The sequence below is a fragment of the Helicoverpa zea genome, chromosome 14 (assembly GCF_022581195.2).
Source record: "Helicoverpa zea isolate HzStark_Cry1AcR chromosome 14, ilHelZeax1.1, whole genome shotgun sequence".
NCBI lineage: Eukaryota > Metazoa > Arthropoda > Insecta > Lepidoptera > Noctuidae > Helicoverpa > Helicoverpa zea.
Genome location: NC_061465.1, coordinates 3,795,051 through 3,812,425, shown reverse-complemented (window position 1 = coordinate 3,812,425; position 17,375 = coordinate 3,795,051). Strand labels below are relative to the sequence as shown.

At 41.5% G+C, this 17,375-nt stretch overlaps 1 protein-coding gene across 7 annotated transcripts in view; it reads right to left on the bottom strand.

Annotated features, from left to right (window-relative positions):
- Positions 1–1,968: 1,968 nt before the first annotated feature.
- LOC124636229 (amyloid-beta-like protein) overlaps positions 1,969–17,375 on the bottom strand; it is a 130,069-nt gene continuing 114,662 nt past the window's right edge. Inside the window, exons 2-17 of one of the 7 annotated variants that reach the window (XM_047172204.1) lie at positions 14,463–14,624; positions 12,893–13,028; positions 12,257–12,478; positions 9,563–9,757; positions 9,186–9,340; positions 8,716–8,823; positions 8,257–8,382; positions 7,715–7,852; positions 7,179–7,325; positions 6,846–6,941; positions 6,499–6,681; positions 5,993–6,223; positions 5,684–5,779; positions 5,338–5,442; positions 4,468–4,632; positions 1,969–4,305 (exon numbers count right to left, since the gene is read on the bottom strand). In XM_047172204.1, the coding sequence (XP_047028160.1) occupies positions 4,195–4,305; positions 4,468–4,632; positions 5,338–5,442; positions 5,684–5,779; positions 5,993–6,223; positions 6,499–6,681; positions 6,846–6,941; positions 7,179–7,325; positions 7,715–7,852; positions 8,257–8,382; positions 8,716–8,823; positions 9,186–9,340; positions 9,563–9,757; positions 12,257–12,478; positions 12,893–13,028; positions 14,463–14,624 (2,376 nt within the window). In that variant the 3' untranslated portion in view covers positions 1,969–4,194. The other 6 variants (XM_047172205.1, XM_047172207.1, XM_047172208.1 and 3 more) reach the window with 6 other exon arrangements.

Sequence of the window (17,375 nt, the reverse complement as noted above, 5' to 3'; positions counted from 1 at the left end):
CTATTACAAAGTAAACTGATGTACATGTTACAATATCAACAGTTTGTTAAAGAATTCAAACACACACTGTTTACAAAAAGATCCTATCATAGACGCATGAATATGAAACGATCGTAAAAGCTAGCGTGGGCAATAATAAGTTAATTACACAGTCAGTGTGTGCATAGTCCAAGCTACACTGGTAGCGCCATCTATGACAAATCTGACGTAATGACAAGACGTAACAGTTTCGGGTTGTGAATATTTTCTTTAGTAGGGTTTTGATAATTTGGTTTGGCGTGCTGAAGATAGATGGCGCTGTTTATAATTTTGATTAAAGTCCCTTTATTTATTTCAGTCCCAGTTGGTTTCAAGGGGGTGCAAATAGGCATGACTAATTTTGAAATAAAAATCAGGACAGTTTTAGTTTTAAAGACGATTACTTACTAAAGTGCATTTAATTACAATATGTAGGTAGGTACCCGGGTAACTGGGTTGAGGAGGTCAGATAGGCAGTCGCTTCTTGTAAAGCACTGGTACTCAGCTGAATCCGGTTAGACTGGAAGCCGACCCCAACATAGTTTGGGAAAAGGCTCGAAGGATGATGATGTAGGTAGGTACTATATAGTACGTAGGTAAGTACATCATCATCATCAGCCTATCGCAGTCCACTGCTGGACGTAGGCCTCTCCAAGTGCACGCCACTGAGATCGATTTTCGGCTTCTCGCATCCAGCTCCTGCCAGCCGTCTCGCGTAAGTCTTCACTCCACCGTGTCTGTGGATGTCCTACGCTACGTTTGCCGAGGCGTGGTCTCCACTCTAGAACTCGTTTACCCCAACGGTTATCGGTTCTTCGGCTAATATGGCCAGCCCATTGCCGCTTCAGCTTGCTGATTCGGTGGGCTATGTCGATGACTTTCGTTCTCTGACGGATTACCTCATTTCTGATGTGATCCCTAAGAGAAATGCCGAGCATAGCTCTTTCCATAGCCCGCTGAGCGACTTTAAACTTGTGGACCAGCCGTACCGTCCACATTTTGGCTCCGTAAGTCATGACAGGTAGGACGCACTGATTGAAGACTTTTGTCTTTAGGCACTGTGGGATCGACGATGGTAGGAGTCGACGTAGCTTCCCAAATGCAGCCCAACCCAACTGAATTCTCCTATTCACCTCGTCCTCAAAGTTGTTTCTACCTAACTGCAATGTCTGCCCGAGGTATACATATTTCCGAACAACTTCGAGAACGGCGCCGTGTATCGCAATCGGTTCCAGTAGAACATGTTCATTGAACATAGTAAAAAGTTACTCTATAAAATTGATTAAATTTTTAATTGTGGCGCCCTATGGTAAAACTGGCTTCGTGGTAATAGTATGGATAAGTTGGAATGTTCGCTACATCTATCTATCATCTATCCTAGACCTCCACCCCGTACCACAAAACGTATCAAGCAGTGTGCTAGGATCCTAGCTCCAAAGTTGTTGGTTATTTCACTAGATGGCAGATAGTTGGATTCATTATAGGTACCAATTGTGGATCAAAATATCACTCTATTTGTCTACATCATAGCACAATGAGGGTCTAAAGGAGTTCATGGCTACGTAAAAGCTTACGGCTAGCGGAGACTTTTTTTATCTCCTACTGAGTAAAACCAATCATTTCCCTTAGGCACCAGGGGTGCGGTAACTCCTTCGAACGATCACGTAGCCCCGGCAGGCTTTGGCCCTGGTCGGCCCCACTGGGGTTTGCTGACACGGCTAAGGGGGACTCGTAACTAAGTAACAGCTGTATGAGCTGATCGATCAAAAGGTTAAGCAACGCTTGGCGCGTTCGGTCCGTGAACCAGAAACCATAAAGTCTGAAAACCTTAGTTTGTCATTTTATTTCCGCGGTGAACTGCGGGAAAGAGCAAGTACATAAAGGTGGGTAGCTGCTAAAAGGAAAGGTAGCGGGGGTATACAGCGCAAAGCGCCAATAAAAACACTAATATTTAAATTTCTATTTATTGATTCAATTTGAACTTCGAACTCACAATAAAATGCAGCACAGTAAACACAAAAATCATCAAACCATTTATTATTATGTAGAATACTTATTAAAATACGTGAAACAGTGATTGGAAAAGGTACGGAAACCAGGTTTTAGGTACTACTAACATCGAATATTGTTGACGAACGACAATAAATTTAAATCGATTGAAAGTAGACATCCTATACCGACGAGAAACAGCTGATTTTGAGCAAAAAGTTTTGTTAAAAAAATAAGTGGTTGGCTCGTTACCATCATTATTAAAAATACATAGCGGTTACTTGATGCGGGATTAAACTTACGTTATACACAGTGAGTAACTTACGTAAATGCCGTACGATAAGCACGGGCGGGCGCCTACTCGCACCTGTTTCGCTACGTGATGCCAACAGCACCATCTGTTATCCAAACCGCGAACTAAGTTTGTAAACAACCATCTGCACTCGCTTGACGCTAACTGTTATGCGCAGCGAAATAGGAGCAACAGAGCGCCGTGGCGCATCTGATATGACTTCATTTGTAGTAACGCCACTACGCCCGTAAACAAATAGAAATAGTGTATATAAATTAGCTTATGTAACAAATAAGCTTAAATGTATATAATACTGAGGCAGAATTACATCTTAACTACGACGTAACATTAAGTGTGGTACGTGGGATTAGACACGAGCGCAAGCCCTTACTTTATACGGACGAATGCGATATATAATTATATTTTGCTTTATATCTATGTATCTGACGCTAAAACATCTATATAATGTATTACTTTTTGTACATCTACTTATATATTAACCGTACATACACTCACTAAGCTTATTTGCCTCGCGACCGCGTACCCAAGGTGCGTACACAACCGTTTGCCGAAAACTGCCAAATATAGATGCCCCTGTTGCCTTGACTAGATAAACAGATGTGAGCACGACGCCACTGATGCGGGAACAGTCGTGCGAGTCGATACTAAATACAAAACGCACGTTGAGTACACGGCGGTCCTCCACGTCGGGAACTTGAGTATTGTCCCGCGGGCGAACGGGAAGTATACGTAGCGACCATGACAGAGAGAAAGATTCATCGACAACTTATCATTACTAAATTATTATGAAGGAATGTTTCAGAATAATCGAAGACTGAATAGAAAATCGTTCACCCGCGCCGGCTATGCCGCCCGTCCCATCGCTAAGTACACATTAATTATTAAAATATATTTTCGCATTTATTACATAAAATTCACGTTATGTTCTACCTACGTTAGAAAAGTAAATGAAAGCGGGCATTAAGTGTAAGTAATTTAGGTTCAAATTTGTACGCGGAGCCTATATACACAGCGTACCATGGACGTTTGTTCCACTCGCCCCAGTGGTGACATTCAACGAAGCAAACTGGGAAACTATAGCTAAACGATAGACAGACTAAAACTGAGATCATTCGAGTAACGACTAACAAAACGCACCAAAGGACCAAGGAGTCCGTCGGACGTCACCACTGCCGGAGCGGCATCAAAAACTTAATTTAAAAAACTCGACTACAGTGACACTTATGAATTCTAGGACACTAGACAAAAAACTTAGATCTAAGTCCTTAAAATAATAATAAATATTTTGGTGCAAAATAAATAACAAAAAATAAACCGTTATCACTTCTAACCTTAACAGTATGACTGACCGCGTTACCGCAAACGAATATTCCCACTAATCACACAAGCTTCATATAAATGAATGTTTATAACAAAAAGACCTCCCCGCCGGGAGTGCGGCCTCGCCGAACAATATATAAGTTTCACACACATTCATTCCATAAAGAATTACGCTGAGGACAATAGATAAAGGTGTAGGGTAGAAAAACACCCTGTCTCTAGGGGCATCTAGCACACATCACAAGAATTTAGAATTCTGTCCATTTCCTTCGAGGCTTCATCAAGCAGCGCCTATAAGCATTGTATTCATGAAGAAACTTATGATTAGTATAAGAAATGAGATTCAAGGTTTAGAACGCTTTTGTGTAGCTTCGAAGGAAATAGACGGAGGAATTGGCCGAAAGGACACCACAACAACCAATAACACTCCTGTCCGAAGTACACCTGGCGAAATATAATAGTCAGGTCACTTGGCTGGACTTGACGAGCCGCGCACTCCTAGCGGGGTGTAGGGGGAGGGAGAAGGGGGAGGAGGGATGGTAAAAGGTGGGAATTTACTCTTTGACCTCGAAGTACTTGTATGTTGGGTTTTCGTAGCCATTGATCTGCATGTTGGCTACGTGTCGCTCCTCAGGGGTGGGGGCGACGGCGCCGGTTTGTTCAACCTGTCAAACAAAAAAAAGAAGTCTTATTAGACCAGGAAGAAAAACAAAAAACGTTCGGTGTTAAAAAAAATATCGCTGCTGAAGTGCAAACTTAACTAGTGCATACTGAGGTTTTATGAAGAGTATTCTTTTTCATAACTTCTACTAAGCTTCGCATCATACCTGCACAAAGCCCTGAGCGGGCGGCGCGCGGTCACGACGACGTGCGACGGCCAGCGCCACGCAAGCAGCCGCCGCCAGCGCCGCGCCGCCCACGCACAGCGCCGGGTACAGTGCGCTTGCTGACCCGGGGCCGTTGGCCAGTCCTGCACCACGGACTGTGTAGCCCTGGAAGAGACGAAGTTGAGGCTGTCACTGAACATCTTTGGCAGTCGTTACGGATAGTAAGAAGCCAGTCTAATCAGGGGGTATCAAGTTGCCCGGGTAACTGGGTTGAGGAGGTTAGATAGGCAGTCGCTCCTTGTAAAGTACTGGTACCCAGCTGAATCCGGTTAGACTGGAAGCCGACCCCTACATAGTCGGGCAAAGGCTCGGGAGATGATGAAGTTGAGGTTCTTGCTCAAAAATTGCGTAGGAAGTGTTTTTAAAGCGTCCTCTGTACTGAAGTTCCTCGGCGAGGTACTCGGTATCGGAGGCAATGACGAATGAATATAGCGAAGCTAAGTTGGGTGAAGTAAGTCGAAGAGCCCCTCCACACTTCTTGTATTCGCCTAACCTCTGCTAACGTTGCGAATATTCTAGAAGACACTTTGAATTTTGCTATATACATAATAATATGTATTAACCAGTGCCTTAGTAATGTTGGAGTCTCATTGAGCTACCACCCTTCAGGTCCTTATAACCCAGAAACCACATAGCACGACACCGCTTGGATAATGGTTGTCATTCTTCAAGGCTTTTTGAGTAGCTACATTTTAACATAATCGGAATCAAATAGTGGTAGTTACTTGTGTACATTCCAAGACTAGAGCTGTCTTAGCATGACTCAATAGTGGTAGTTACTATAGAAGACATAAGGCTGTTGCTACTTACAGGCTGCGAGTGCTGCAGCTCGTGCTTGAGCGCGTGCGCGGGCGGCGGCGGCGCGCGCTCCTCCGCGTGCTCCAGCGCCGCGCGCAGGCCCTCGCCTTCCGTCTGCTAAACGGAAAACATATTCTTCAGATATCCTGGATAGAGCAAAGTGTAAGAAGAAGGTACAGACAGCGGATCACGTCACAAGACGGGATAAAAGAAGAAGATATTCTTTATTTAAACTCAGACAAGTAAATATGTAGCCGGTGAAGGTAGTCAAGAGAGATATTACTCGCAATTACTTTCAAAAATCTTCTCTGTCTATCTTAAATGACTAAAAGTATCTAGATATTGTTTGGATTCGTACCTCGCTAGTGGATCGTCGGCTGGAAGTCTCGCTGACCTCTCCGGTCTCAGCAGTTTCGCTCTCAGGTGCGTCAGTCACCGTGCTCGTAATGATTTCCTATAACAAACGATATTCTTCTCAATTATAATGATTTAATGATTACCTAGACCAAAAAATGAAGACTGTCTAGATGTACTGGAACATGGTATATAGTTACAAGGTTTTACATGCTACTATCGAATGGATACAAACAAATTAAGAATATGTATGTAAAGTGAAAATATGTTTTATTTTCTGACCAAGGACCAAAGCTCCTATTAAAATACTTACGGTAGTGGTAGTCTCCTGTGAGAAGGCAGCATGAGTGGTCAGGTCATGTGGCGTGACGGATGCCGCGGACGGCAGCGGTGACGCACTAGCGGACGCCGAGGGGGACGCGGAGGGAGGGGCCGAGGCGGAGGGGACGGGGCCGCGGGTGCTGCTCGAAGAGATGTCCTCGATCTCACTAGCCTCGCTCGCTTCGTCGTCGGCTTCCAAGCTTTCTTTCACGCCGTTTGAGGTCTGGAAGGTTATATTTGAGGTTATTTTTGAACTAAGGAAAGCTCAGTACGTCGATTCTATAAAATCTCACATTTCACTTCGCATTCGTTCTAAAGGTAGAATTTCGTGGGTCGCGACTGTCGCAGGCCTTAGAATAGGGTTTCTTCGAAATTAGTGGTGGATATTTTGCTGGTTAATAGAGGAGTAACTTTTTAGGTTCTGGCTTGTAACATAACCACATCTTATAACCTATCGATCAGCAATCTAAAATCATAATCATAATTTTCAATGCTTACCTTAACTCGTTCGTTCTGGATGTCCTGTCGCTGACGGGTGCGCTGGTCTCGCTTGGCGTTGAGCTGGTCACGGGCTGCTTGTTCACGCTGCACCTCGGCTTCAATGCGGTCCAGGAGCAGTTCCTCAGCCTCAGGAGTCATTGCCATCAGGGACACCGCCATATCGTCCTTGGATTGCATCGACTAGAATGTTAGAATTTTTCTTGTGTCACCAAGAGTTTTAAAGACCGTTGGTGAAAGGATCTACATTATTGGGAAGGTTGATGACAGAATGTGATGGTATAATTTTTGAGAAGAATAAATAAATACTGCATAAACCCAATGGCTTTAACTTAATTGAAGCTTACCTGAACGTAATCTTCGATGGCAGTTCCAATGTTGGCGTAGAGGTGGGGACGGCGGCGGAGAGCGGAGAGAGCACGTTGAAGGGCACGATCGGCATCCTATAGAAAACATAATCATGTTAGATCAAAGCCATAACATTGAAAAATAGTAAACTATTATTTTTTGTTATCCACTACACATTGAACGAAAATTGAACTTGGACTTGGCTACAAAAAGGTAGAGTAAAAAGCTCATATAAAAGAGATGGACATCACTTAATAATGTACTATATCGTCAAGATTGTGAAATATTTTAGCTTAAACATTTTCCCAGCAACAGTAAATATGAAAGTATACCTGAAGACGGTCAGCAGCACTGGATCGCTCAGCAGCAGCAGCTTCACGTCCGTTAGCGGCGGCGCGACGCCACGCAGCCAGGGCTCCGCTACGTTCGGCGGCCAGGGCTCGTACCAGTCGCTGCAGGCATTTCTGGACGCGGTGAGCCTGAGGACGTAAACGATACAAGATTTGATTAAGTACCTATGATCTAATTTCTCAAAGCTACAACATTTGTTGTAGTGAGGTCTGATTCTTTGAGTGTTCCTATGGAAAATACGCTGCAACGTGCTAATTTTGATATGACCTAAACGGTCTGTTCATAGTGTTCTTGGGCATTTTATGCAAACAATTCATACACGGTCTTTAATTTGAAGCATTTTGGTTCTCTCTTTCGTATTTTTAAAGAGAGAAGCGACTTAAAAAATATATATTTCAATAGTGAAAAAATATCACATTACATTGAGATCAAAATACTTATGCAAGTCAGTTCAAAGAAAAAAATATGTTGAAAAGAAAGAGAGAGATACATACTAATAGGAAGGTGTATAACTTACATTAGGAGGGGTATCCCGGAGAGAGCGAGTGTAGCAGGACAAGGCGGTGCGACGACGCTGAGCGAGGTGAGCCAACACGCGCTGTTGATGCAGAGCAGCCAATCGACGGCGTTCAGCTACACCTTCCTCCTCGAGGGTCTGATGAAGACATGTAATTATTTAGTCAAGGAAAAACCTCAAATAAATATTTCGATGGCAACCGTCAATTGAATTGTAAAAAATCTGCCACTTATGTTCACAATAGGCGTGAGTGATGTCAGGGTTAAAATATAGTGATTCGTAGATTTCCTGAAACTATTGAACATGTATCTTTGTTGTTAAATCATTAAGAGATAAGGAACAAGGAGTGGGAATGCGGGGTTTGTAACGCCACAAGGTATGTGTTGTGTTTGTTTACGAGAGAGAAAGAAAGAAACATGTCCATTATTTTAGGGTTAACTAAAAACGGACTAATTATTACCTTTTTGCTTCGTCATGCCTTTTGTAATTGAATCTAGTATGTACTATACTCGTATTGACTGATCATTGTGTATAGGTATTACCTGAATATTGGACTGGAACTTGGCGGTCATGCGTTGGCGGAAGGTCTGAGCGGCGGCGGGGTCGTTGTTCATCATCTGCTGGTAACGGTCTTCGAGCTCTGACCATTCCTTCATCACTTTGGTGATCTAACAAACAAATATATGAATATAAGCTTAGTGAATAATTGATGATTATCTTTTATTGCAATTTTGCAACAATGTCACTACAATATTGACATATTTTATTAGAGAAATAGATATAAATCAGTACATTAATGTTTGACGTGACCTACATTGACATGAGACTAGATACTAAAAGTGTTTGGTGCAAACACCCTTAAAAACATGTTTTAAGGGTGTTTGCACCAAACACTTCATGTCATGTCAACCATCTCACTAATCTTTACAGTCTTCAGACTAGAATTGGAATATTTTGTGAGATTTTCTTGGTATTTATTAATTCAATATGTGTGTTTTTACCTTCTCACGGTGCGTCTCCTCCAGCCTCTGTTGCGCATCCTTGTAGCTCTGATGTTCAGTGCGAGGGTCGAAATGGGAGAAGTAAGGGTCGGAGGTAGCGGAAGATGCCTGGAAACCATCAAAAAATCAGTCTTAACATTAACATTATCAAGCTATAGAATAAGTGATTGTATTTAAAATGTGGGTAGTTTCTTAAACTATGTTATTTTTTGTTTCATTTATCCTTCTTTTGTGTCTGTTCCTTCGTTACATTAAATGCTCTTAAAACTTATCTACACTGTAAGTAATTACGCGGCACACATACCTAGCTCTTTTTAAGTTGCATAGCCTTTACTACCATATCATCATTGGGCTATTATATTTCATCTAAAGTTATCATGATTTGGCTGAACACATACAACAATTCTAACGTGACCTAATTTCGAGTGCGGTGTATCATAAGCAACTAATACTGGTATAATACAACTTACCGTAGTGGTGGTAGTGGTAGTGGTAGATGTGGTGGTGGTGGAAGGCTGGGAAGAGGTCTCAGGTCGTGGCCAGGAGTTGTCGTCACCGTCCGTATAGTCGTCATCTTCCGCGTCGTCGTCACGAGACAGATCTGCATCTTCGTCTTCATCCATATCTGAAAAGGGAGATCTAAAATTAATTTTGTGTTTTATTTTAACATTTACGCTCACTACCCATAGCAATCGATCAAAATATGCTCATTATTTATCAACGCGAATGTGTTTGGCTTTATATATTACAGAGAAGAGAATCGATCTCTTTACTAATCATCTTTGTCCTTGTCTAGATAATTAATCTTAAAAGCAAAATCTTTTATATTTTTTTGAGGGTTTCTTACCGTCGTCAGCATCATCATCATCGTCATCGTCGCTAAGGTTCAGGGTGTCGTCATCATCATCGTCATCCAAAGCGTCATCATCATCCAGAAGATCATCATCGCGTTCATCCATCGCCGCTGAGGCAGCCAGCATCTCTTCACCTCCGGGGCTGACGGGGACTCCTACATCCATGGGCTTGTGCATCTTCACGTTTTCTAAAAGATACAAAGTAACAACATTGATTTAAAGTTTTAAATAGTCATTATAAAACCTTTGTCTATTTTATGTATATGTAGGAGCGTCAGAAGGAGCCTCGCGGCGGTCATGGCTGTCACGTTGCATCTCGGGCGTTGTAACGACCGGAATTCAAAAATAAAGGCACGCTTGTGTAGTCCACCGTTCCATTATTTGGTTTCCTCACCATTTTATTCACAATCACACACAATCAGTAAGATGGAATGGGATTTCGAGCCAATAGGTTAGTATGTGCACAATTCAGTTGGCACCTGTCACCAGAATGACTGCTGCCATCACTCGTCGTGACACTTACTACTCTATTCGGGGTTACCCGCTCATAATTTTAATGTTATCAACGCGCCGACACGGCCATCCTGCATTATCACACGTCCTCGTGTGTACCGGTTTCATCTTACAGTCTACTCCGTTCGGCCTCCCTGACCCCTCAAATGACTCCCTTTGTCCATGTTGTACAACATCTTACAGTGGTTACAAATTTGAAGTCCAAGCGCAACAAAATGTTTCCCTTAAGTCACACATTTCCGAAAGTCAATGCCACACGGGCCAATTGCTGCCACACAGGTTAGTCATTGCCACAGAGGCTAATCATTGCCACACAGGATACTCATTGCCACGCAGGCTATTCGTTGCCACACAGGATACTCATTGCCACGCAGGCTATTCGTTGCCACACAGGATACTCATTGCCACGCAGGCTATTCGTTGCCACACAGGCTAGTTATTGCCACACAGGCTAGTCGGTGCCACACAGGTTAGTCGTTGCCACACAGGCCAGTTATTGCCACACAGGCTAGTCATTGCCACACAGGCTAGTCATTGCCACATAGGCCAGTTATTGCCACACAGGCTAGTCATTGTCACACAGGCCAGTTATTGCCACACAGGATAGTTATTGCCACACAGGCCAGGTATTGCCACACAGGCTAGTCATTGCCACACAGGCTAGTAGCTGTCACACAGGGTTCCCTTAGCCAAGCTATCAGACACATGTTACCAACTGTACCACAGATGTATACGGGTCTCGTCCTGGTCACCCTGATGCCGTCACACAGGCCAACGAGTCTCTTCCAGGTCACCCCGATACCCATCAATAGGTACAGCTTAACACAATAAAAACAACAGTACCGCAGACTTTACACAGGTCTCTTCTTGGTCACCCCGATGCCATCACGAGGCCAACGGGTCTTTTTCAAGTCACCCCGGTATCCGTCATTGGTACAACTTAGCGCCAAATGTTACCAAAAATCTATAGTCTGATGCACATTCAATCAATTAAAAAAAAACGCGATTGAAACTGCCTCTCAAGTTTATAAATGTCGTATGACAAATAACCTCAACATAAAGCAAAAATGGTTCGGTCTCACCGGGTTTCCACTCAACGCGCATGACGATGCGCACATCGCTATGGCTCGCAGTACAGCGGCTTCACGTTCGCAGGCACCACGGAGATGCACGAGCACCGACACTCTAAACTCACGATGACACGTCAAGCTCCGCAGGCAGCTGGGATGCTCCATTCACGCCGTAATTTTGTCGCCATATTGCACAATAATCACCGTCATTGTTGAAACATGAAAATTAGATAAATTCGGTTAATTTTCTAGCATACCTTCGATAACAAGGATGACTGGTAAAAAAAAAAATGGAACCGATACCATAACCATAACCGTGGTTACCATACTTGTACCTTCGCTGAAATTCTTTATAAATCTTCTTCTAAAAAACACCATTTTAAATAATCGACGTTCCATTTTTTTTACTGGTTATTAAGCACTATAAGGATTGCAATCTTCACGTGGCAAATTCTCCCGAAACCAATCTGTTCACAAAATTCTTGTTCTACATAGACAGCTCCATGAACATTATGTTGCAGTACGAGATGTTTCCACACAGGATTCTTCCTTGTGATAGCGGTGTCGTAACAGACATATTTTTTTTTCGCTACTAGCGTTTTCACTTTCTTGAACACGTAGCAGGGCAATCCTTAACACATGTGGGCATTCGGATTGCATCCCACTTCTGATGTAGGAGCGTCAGAAGGAGCCTCGCGGCGGTCATGGCTGTCACGTTGCATCTCGGGCGTTGTAACGACCGGAATTCAAAAATAAAGGCACGCTTGTGTAGTCCACCGTTCCATTATTTGGTTTCCTCACCATTTTATTCACAATCACACACAATCAGTAAGATGGAATGGGATTTCGAGCCAATAGGTTAGTATGTGCACAATTCAGTTGGCACCTGTCACCAGAATGACTGCTGCCATCACTCGTCGTGACACTTACTACTCTATTCGGGGTTACCCGCTCATAATTTTAATGTTATCAACGCGCCGACATATATTTAAATTCAGTGCAGCGATACCAAATCACGTAGTATTGGAATTATGAATGACTGGCCAGAAAGTATCGTAGTCCAAAAATGGTGTTACAATTCATTAGACTGTATGAAGAACTCACCCTTGAAATGCTTAGGACAGCAGACGAACTCAACGCCAGAGAACAGGCTGATTCCGCAAGGCAGGAGCATAGCGAAGGTCCTGAGCTTCAGTCCTCGTTGGGCGCATGCTCGTCCGGCCGTGGCGTTCCACCTCGCGAACTGCCAGCACCGCGACTGGTTGTGGATGTGGTCGAACAGGCAGCTCTCAGGCACCAGCAGCGCATCCGATTGGAATGGACCTTCTGCCGCCAAACACTCTTTGTAGTTATGCATTGTCAGTGGACTTGGGACGAGTCAAAAGGTTGATTCATCGAAAAGGAGAGTTGCAATGGTTTTATTATTTGGAGATTGAGCCTTATTTATTTTTTGTTTCTTTTATGATGTGCTGTTTCTTCTATTACAAGAGATTGTAAGATATGAAGCTGATAAGCCCCATTTTCTCTATCGCAAAACTCGCAAGCTATCTCGTACTTCATTTTCATCGCACGAGCGCACTACGTAATAGCGTAATGTTGGGAGCGACCCTTATTATCCAACCTTAGTCGCCTACTGAATAATAATAATGTTACACACTTCCTTTTGAACTCGGAAGCCACCTTGTAAGCCGATGATCCTATCGAATTACGGAGTAATGATGTGATGTAATGGATACGTACCAAGACAGCGGAATGGCTTCACCCATCGAGTGACCTTGCACTTGGCCGCGTTGCCGGTACCCAGCTTGCACCAGTTGCTGACCTTTACGTAGTGGGAGGCTTCCACGATGTTAGTGATGTCGTGGCTCGGGTACACCTGGAAAGGTATACAAACTCCTGAACAATCATTCCTAGTTATAATAAAGATGCTTGACTATTGGGATCGCAAAGAAGACGTCTTTGTTTCATTGGTAGATAAATTAAATGGCAGTAGTTGAAATTGGTGATGTAAAGAATCGATATCTGATAAGTCATCACTCATTTTTAATTAGTCAATATGTTTGTCTGTTACAAATTTAAGAAATCGTCGTGGACGCTTAAGTGCTTTTAGATTCAAAGTAAATAAAACAATGCGCCCAATTTTGTAAACATAAGTCAAATTAATTAGGGTACAGTGGCAGCTCAGAGGTATTCACATTGTTCCCTCGTACTCTGCCTAGGCACATTCCATCCCAAATCAGGCATTCCATGAAATGTAGGAATTCGCCAATTTAAAAGGGCTTTTTGGTCTGATAGTATACTATGCTGACATTTGTGTATGAAATACTCTTACTATCTAAACTTCGTTACGTAGTTTACATTTTTACTTCTACAATAAATAACACTAACTGCGAGTTAATAGCCAAACATACTTGAAAAATAGGTATACCCCTTGGGACCAGACCGCACCAAAGCGGAGCGGAGAAGTTTTTAAACAACCAATTGAATTTATCTAGGATGGAGGAATAGAAAGAATAGGATGCAACTGAGAGAGCGGAGATAGGACTTTTGACTAGGTAGTGATACTGTTGGTGGCTATAAACCTTCTCCGTATCGCTTTGGTGGCTTTAGAATGTTTGAGATTTACATGATTCTTAGGGACCATTTACAGCATTACAGCAAATGACGCCTAATACTTACGAAAATATTTGCCAAAAAAAGTAAGTAAGACAAAAAATATGACGTAAACATAAAGAAAGATCGTGGGTATTATTTAGTAAACTGTCAGCAATTAATTTTAGCGAATTAGTTGTTAGTAAGTCTGTTGGTTAAGTGGCCGGTAATGAGATTACGTGGCCGCTAAGTCGTGGTCACGGGGAGGCGCACGAGGCCTCTGTGTTACTGATGTCTCATTTGCTATTTATTCAATCTTATAAGTTATATAATATAGGATATAATATGGAGCTCGTGTCTCAGCATCAGATTCCTGAATCAATCATCAATCATTAGGTTAAGCAAGGCCTGGCGCTAAGGTAAGGTAATAAGGTCTAAGTATCTTGCCATCTCGGCTGTCATTCGGATATCCTTGGCAGTCTTCAAGGGAGTAGTTAGAAGCCAGTTTTACTAACACACAAACTTTTATGTCTCCAAATTAATCAGTTCCTGCTTGTCCCACAACACTGACCGAAACGACTATAATTTTATCATCTTGAAAGCCTTTCCCCACCTTTGTTGGGGTCGGCTTCCAGTCTAACCAGAAGCAGCTGAGTAGCACTGTTTTTATATTTACCATCATCTTTATGATATTTCAAAATCCTATCATCGTCCTCACCTTCTTGCAATAATCCAGGATCTCCATCTTGTCCTTCAGGCAGTTATGAGGTTTGGTCGTGAGGTCGGGCGTCCATCGTCCAGCAGCTGACATGTACTGAGGGTGGTAGGTGCCCCCCGCCTCGCAGAGCACGGCTACTTGAGGCTCCGCCCCACTGCTAGCCTGTAACAAACAGAAATGACTTAAAATATGAAAAACATGTTCGTTTTTTGAAAGGCATACAAATTCTTTCGATTTTGTCGGAAGAATTGGTCCTACGTCGTCGATTATTGCTAAGTATACATATGTCTTGAGAAACAGTTTCAACGATTTGTCTTGTCAACGACGTAATTTTTTCGTAATGTAAAAAAAAAATACAGCTTAAAATGCACATAATATTAAAAGACCTGAATTAAAAGACCTGGCTAAAATATTATCCAATATCTGGATATCAGAGCACATACCATTACGCCTGAATTACCATTCAAAACAAATGAAGCGAGAATATGTTGCTAAAAGAATGCTCTAATCGATTTTCCAAGTTCTACCAACACTCGAACGCATTCAAGCGTCTACCTGTCAGATTAGTCTAGACAGCAGAGGGGGAAAGTCTGGCCTAGAGAGGTTATTAAAGAAAACAGACCGGGTCGTTCCACCCAGCGATTACGGTTATTATCTCTAGAATATTCGAATTTCGAACGGACCAGATATTGCGCGCATAAAGAATAAAACGTAAAGTAATTAGGTTCTTCTTTTATATCAAACCTTTTTAGGGTAAATGGCTGGTAATAAATGGTTTGGTTTGCTAGGTAATTTGCGGATTGGAAAAAATGTTTTTGGTGAAAAATAAGTTAGATAGATATCCAGGTAGGTACATAGTCAAGTTAAATATATGTTTCTGAATTTACCTTTAAAAATGTTTTGGTAACCAATTCTATTTTTCAAACCTAAATCTCTTTTCGCGTGATTGGGTCTTCATTGTGAATTCAAAATTTGTAAATACATTTTGTAGTCAATCGTGGTCACGAATCTAAATATACAAAATGTTTTGTAAAACGATAGAACAAATATCTAAAGCAAATACTAATACATTGCTAGATAACATTTAAAATTCAAATGCTTTCAGAATGAAACAACATCGTCTGCACGAAAGAATAAACTAAGGGCAACAACCCGTAACCTAATACACGTCAGCCCTACCAACAGTTTTCCATTAACTTTACTATACATTGCACTTTGAAACCTATAGTTAATCGATCGTTCGTAAACAAAAGGGGCAATGTACCTTGATAGCGCACTAAGCATCGAAACGATATTTAAAGACACGCTATTTTCGAAATGCAAACAATGAAAATAATCGACCTCGACGGCGCAATGGTCATCATGCCGGACCGCCGAACCTGAGGTCCCGGGTTCGACTCCCGGTTCGGTCGACATTTGTGTGATGAGCATGCTTGTTGGCCGTGGTCTGGGTGTTATAATATGTATTTATAAATATGTATATATGTAGCTATAATATGTAGTTTATCAGTTGTGTTAGCAGCCATAACACAAGTTAATAAATAACTTACCATGGGGCTAACCGACCGTGTGTGAAAAAGGTGTCCCGACATTATTTATTTATTAATGTCTAGCGTTTAAAATAAAACATTCGAATTTTAAATCCGTTCCAAATTCAAAACGTTTTTTTTTTTTTTTTTAATTTTAAGTAATATTGTTTTAGAAAAGAGTTTGGTTTATAAGGCAAAGATTTGTTAACTCAGCTTGAAGGTTCGTTTCGTTCCACAAAGTCAATTTGTAAAAACAATATTGTAAAAGGATTAATTTTTGCTTTACCTTAGCTTCTGGTTTTCATGAAAGCTGTAATAATAAAATTACACTCCGTCCGTTTAACGAGGAAGGGATCGTTAAATTTTCTCATAAAGATGAAATAGTCCGGTTTTTACTGTTTTTTATGTAAATACCGGTCGATTTTATACAACCGTGATATTTTTTTCAAATTTTCTCGTGGCTTGAAAATTACAGTACTTCTAAGCTACATCAGGCTACATCATGTTTCAGAGGTTGTATGTACGATTTCTATTGCTCCATTGCAACATAGTTCTAGAAGAAATACCTAAAAGTAATCAGAATTTTATGAAAAAACGTATAAATATTTGAATAAAGGGTTTAAGTTTGTCTAACACGAAGTTTTTAATTGTACAATTTTTACTCGTTGTATTTAACTTTAGCTTAAATACACTTGATAAAAAAAGTAATTTTGAAATGAATACCTACGAGAATAAAGCAAACTTTTTTTGATGGTTTTGAGAAATATAATTTTACAAGACCGATTTTATTTTATGAATGAAAGATTTGGAATTGCAAAATTCATCATCTGCCTAGGCTTTTTGTAACCGAATGCAACTGATTACCAGAGTTTTACAAGGGGCGCCTTTCTATCCAACCCTGTTACCTTGGCAACCCAATAATGGCAAACCCAACTGATTGTCAGACTTACTGGCTTCTGACTACCCGTAACGACTGCCCCAGAGATGTTCAAATGACAGCCACAGCTACAAATAAGGACTTTCTCCAACTAAATACAATTTTGTCTTGTTTTCCATAAGCAGACTCCATATTTTGCAAGTCAGACGCTTACTGTGGAGGTTTTTCACCACTTTTGAAGACGCCAACAGAATTTCACTCGACTTGTTACTGTTAATTAAAGAATTTTTAACTTCTACTTCGCTCGGTTAATTAATTAAAACAACTCAACATTTTAGTTTAAATATTCTCGTCTTGTATGAACTCTGAAGGCGGTTTTTGTTTTTGAAGCAAAATATGTATTGTGAAACAAATGTTTTGCATAAGTAAGATTAACATTTAAAAAATCCATAGTTCTAACGTGTGCTTATTGTCATTAATATACTTTTCTTAACCTTTTCGATGTTT